Below are 4,585 nucleotides of genomic sequence, written 5' to 3' on the forward strand. Positions count from 1 at the left end.
CCTAGAGAGTATTACTCTAATTGAAGTAAGCCAGTCAGAGAACGACAAGTATCACATGATCTCACTCATATGCAGAATGTAATGAGCAAAATAAACTAACAAACAAAATAGATCCAGGGACATAGAAACAGGGAACAGACTGAGGAATATCAGAGGGAAGGCAGGGGTGGGTGGGAAGAGATCAACCAAAGAACTTATATACATATATACATAACCCATGGACACAGACAATAGTGTAGTGAAGGCCCAGGGGGTGGGGCATAGTCTTAGAGGGGGTCAGTGGGGGAAAAGTGGACACAATAAAGATAAATATAAAACAAATAAAATATTCTCAGATGCTATCAATAATAATTTATATTTAAAAATAAATTAGGAAGAGAGAAAAGGGAAGGAAGACATGATAAGCATGTTCATCTGGGCAGTGTCATCAGGAAACTGCAAGTTTCACACTCGCAAGGAACCACTGGTCCATTCCCTGCAAACCAATAAGGAAATGGATCAGAGAGGAAGATGAGTGCATGTGCAATGAAGTCATGAAGATGTAGCGAAGGTGTTTTCTTGTCAGTCTAGCGTTTCAGAGGAGAGACAGGAGTCAAGAGGAGGATTCTGATGAATGAGAACTGGAGACAAACACCACATAATAACTGGAGCCACAGAGAGACTGACTTGTATCTCCTCTCAGACCCAGAAGGCCCAGGAATGGCTGTCAGATTGAGCATCCCCTCACTAATTTCCAGGGTTCACAGGGACGTGAGAGCTTTCATGTACATGGGTGATGTTAAGGTGAAAGAAAGGGGAGTAACAGAGGCCTGCCAGGAGTCAAGGCAAGGACTAAGGGTACACCCTTACCCTGAACAGAAAAGCCCCACGTAGCCTGAATCCTGATGTCACCCCTGGATGGGCACTAGCAGGAGATCCTCATGTGCATTCCCTGACCTTTCCTTCCATGGCTCCTCAGGAGGTGAGGGCATTGGCCTGCAGCTGTGAGACCTAGGTGAGCACAGAGAGGCAATCTAGGCCCTGCCAGGAAACAAGGGCAGAACCATGAATTATAGCTCTGGGAAACATAGACACTAAGACCATGAGGTGGCACAGAGACTGTCAAAGCCCTTATACCTGAGATTCCTTAGGCAGGGCCCTTAGACTGACTCTGTAAGGAGGGTGTCAGAGATGTGAGGGCCTTGCTTGGACTGCAGGGTCTGGAAATCAGGAAAGGAAGGAGGTCTAAGCATATTCCAGAAGTTAAGGTGAGGATCCTGAATTAGAATGTTGGGAATCCATTCCTCAAAGAACAATGAGGGGCCCAGAGGACCCCCAACCTTGTTGTTGCCATGGGACACGGGCATTGTTGCCATGATGTGATGATGCAATCACCACCTCTTAGGGTATCACAATGGGGGTGAGGGACTTGGTCTAAAAGGTATGGCCTAAGGCCAGTAGTGGGAGGATTTCTAGGCTTTCCAGAGGCCAAGGTGAATACTATGAGGATCGAGGTAACCACACACCCCTCAAAAGTGAGTACACCATAAAAGTAAGTCCTTACTCGGCCTCAAGAACCAAGGACAGGTATGATCAGAGAGGAATTCCTCACATTCCCCTAGGGCCTTCAGGGTGGACCTGGCCTTAATCTGAGGGGCAAGCCCAAGGGTTATGGAGGAATCATAGAACAAGAGAGCAGTGGGTCAAAGCAAAGGTTGAGGTCCATCCACTCTAAAAAGAAGGGATAGAAAGGCATTTTTAAAAAATTTCTTTATTAAGTTGTTACATATGTGTCATTATTCCCCCATTACCTCCCCTTATCCCCCCACTCATGCCCTCACCCCCCTGTTGTCTGTGTTTATTGGTTATGCTTATATGCATGCATACAAGTCCTTTGGTTGATCTCTCCCCCTTACTTCCACCTTCCCCTACCTTCCCTCTGAGGTTTGATGGTCTGATCTGTTTCTCTGTCTCTGGATCTATTTTTGTTCATCAGTTTATGTTGTTCATTATATTCCATAAATGAGTGAGATCATGTCATATTTATCTTTCTCTAACTGGCTTATTTCACTTAGCATTACCCCATACCACTTTCAGCACTTAAAAACCCAGGACAGTGGTATCAGGCTGAAGCTCTCTCAACACTTATTTTTATGTGGTCTATGGGAAGTGAAATCATTAGTTTGAAGGTGTAGCCACTATTCAGCTAAAGGGGTACAAGGCCAGATATGAAGCCAAATGCAGATCCTTAGTGATGACTGAGGACCCCAAAGAACCACTAAGAAGTAAACACTGGGAATACCTGGATAGGCTTGATGAGTTGAGGGCCTCATTCACTTCATTCTTTATTGTCCCATGGTGTCCCACCAGTTGAATGATGCTCTTGAATGTGAAATAACAGATTCCTCAAACTCCAAGACTACCAGCCCCTACTGTTACCTCAGTATGCTTGAGGCAGGACTGGCAGGATGCAGTCTAAAGTGTACTCAAAGCACAAGATGATTAGATCTGGAGCCCTGAGGGTTTTTAGAGAGGTGCCCTTGGGGAGAACTGCAAATGCAGTCTTCCTTACAATCAAGGTCCTATTTGTATGCCAAAGGTGCCCATACACTCTTGACCTTCATCCTCCAGGGACTCTCATTACCTATCCTCCTAATACCCTCCTGACTGATTCTTCTGACCATAGTCATCATGCCTCGGAGGCACAAGAGTAAGAGCTGCAAAAAGCAGAATCCACAAGATTCCCAAGATGGAGATGATAGCTGCAAGATGTTACAGGCAGCTGCCACAACAGAAAAGCCCCCCTCCTCATCTTCTGGTTTGGAGAGTAATCCCAAGAGCTCATCAGTTAGTGATCTAACTGGTACTTCCCAGGCATCTTGCAGAGCTCCAAATACCTCTATGACCCCTTCAGATGCTTTTCACACAAAATCTGAGAACAGCCAAGATGAGGAGCATTCATGTTCCTCTGAGGTCCTATCTCTGGAGAACACAAGCTGTGATCCTCTGGCTATGGAAGTGACGATCTTGCAGAAGTTTATTTTGTACAGGTATAGAGCGAAGCATCTCATTCTGCGGGAAGACATGATAAATATTATTGACCGAAAGTACCGCCGCCAATTTCCGGAGATCTTCAAGAGAGCCTGTGAGAGTCTTGAGGATCTCTTTGCAGTTGACCTGAAGGAAGCAGACTCAATCAAACCGGCCTATGAACTTGTCAGCAAACTGAAACTCCCCAATAAGGGGAGGGTGCGTGCTGGCAGGGGGTTACCCAAGACTGGTCTCCTGATGAATGTCCTGGGTGTGATCTTCATGAATGGCAACTGTGCCAGTGAGGAAGAGGTCTGGAACTTCCTGAATGCCATGCGAGTGTTCCCTGGGAGGAAACACTACATCTATGGGGAACCTAGGAAGCTTATCACCAAAGATCTAGTCAAGCTAGAGTACCTGGTGTACCGCCAGGTGCCCAACACTGATCCTCCATGCTACGAGTTCCTCTGGGGTCCCAAAGCTTACACAGAAACAACCAAGATGAAAATCCTCGAATTTTGGGCCAAGCTCAATGAGAAAGTTCCAACTGCCTTCCCATTACAATACGAAGAAGCTTTGAGAGATGAGATAGAAAGAGCACAAGCCAGATTGGCAGCCAGGATTGGCACTGGTACCATGGGCCAGAAATATTCCATGGCCTGGTCAACCAGTGTCTCCACAACTAGTAAAATATGAGGATTAATTTTTGTCATGAACAAAATATATGACATCATAATAGAATCTTGCATGGACATGGGAAAGAATCCCACAGTAAATCTGTTGGAATAATAGAATAAAAAAAAATAAAATATCATCCACCTTGATTCTCCTCCCTCCTTTCCATCTTTTCTTTCGTAAAATTAATTGTTTTATACCTCTATATGCTTAGCTTATTAAAGGATGTAGGTTATAGTAAATCTTAGCATATTAGATCGTCTATTCCCCAAATTTAATTGAGCATACGTCTTTAGGAACGCCCTGTGTTAGTACGTGGGATGGTAAGATAAAGGCCTATTCTCCCTTCATAGAACTTTGCTAGCTAGGAGCTTCAATCACTTAAAGAGGATGTTGAGGTACTCTCTATGCCTCATAAGAAACTTAAAAAGGTGGGTGATTTGGGAGGTATTCCAGGTGAAAGCAGTAAGTGGAAATTCTCTGAGACAAAGAAGTTTAGATTTGGGGACACTGCAAGTTATTCTGTGAGACATCGCTTTCAGTTGTGCTACATTGTGGAGTGGATGAGGCTGTGGGACTGGTGAGCAGAAGCCAGACACTCAGATGTGTTGTCTGAGTTGAGAGAGAAAATATTTGCATGGAAAACAGCATTGTTGTGTAAGGTCTAAAATGAAGACCCAAACCATTAGGGACTTAAATGGGCTAACTGCAAGTTCCCCTCCATACTCTTCACTTACAAAAGTCAATCTTTTAGAATGGGACAAGGCCCAGATATTATTTATTCCTAAGTAGTGGAGTTCTCTTCCCTACTGTCCTGTGGACTTTGCAAACCATCTGATTATATGCTGTAAGGGAAGTAGGGGTCACCTCATCCTCTTGATATGCCCCAGCCTGTCCCCCC

The 4,585-nt window shown here is 44.8% G+C and overlaps 1 protein-coding gene across 1 annotated transcript; it reads left to right on the plus strand.

Moving 5' to 3' along the window:
- The first annotated feature begins 1,432 nt into the window (after window positions 1-1,432).
- LOC103292271 (melanoma-associated antigen B5-like) lies at window positions 1,433-3,810 on the plus strand. The gene is made up of 2 exons (XM_008148448.3): window positions 1,433-1,514; window positions 2,666-3,810. The coding sequence occupies exon 2, from the start codon at window positions 2,671-2,673 to the stop codon at window positions 3,703-3,705; it is 1,035 nt and encodes a 344-aa protein (XP_008146670.1). The 5' UTR covers window positions 1,433-1,514; window positions 2,666-2,670; the 3' UTR covers window positions 3,706-3,810.
- The last annotated feature ends 775 nt before the right edge of the window (window positions 3,811-4,585 follow it).

This window comes from Eptesicus fuscus, chromosome 1, assembly GCF_027574615.1.
Source record: "Eptesicus fuscus isolate TK198812 chromosome 1, DD_ASM_mEF_20220401, whole genome shotgun sequence".
NCBI lineage: Eukaryota > Metazoa > Chordata > Mammalia > Chiroptera > Vespertilionidae > Eptesicus > Eptesicus fuscus.

Coding starts and splice junctions, on each gene's coding strand:
- LOC103292271 (XM_008148448.3), top strand. CDS start 2,671: ATGCCTCGGAGGCACAAGAGTAAGAGCTGCAAAAAGCAGAATCCACAA.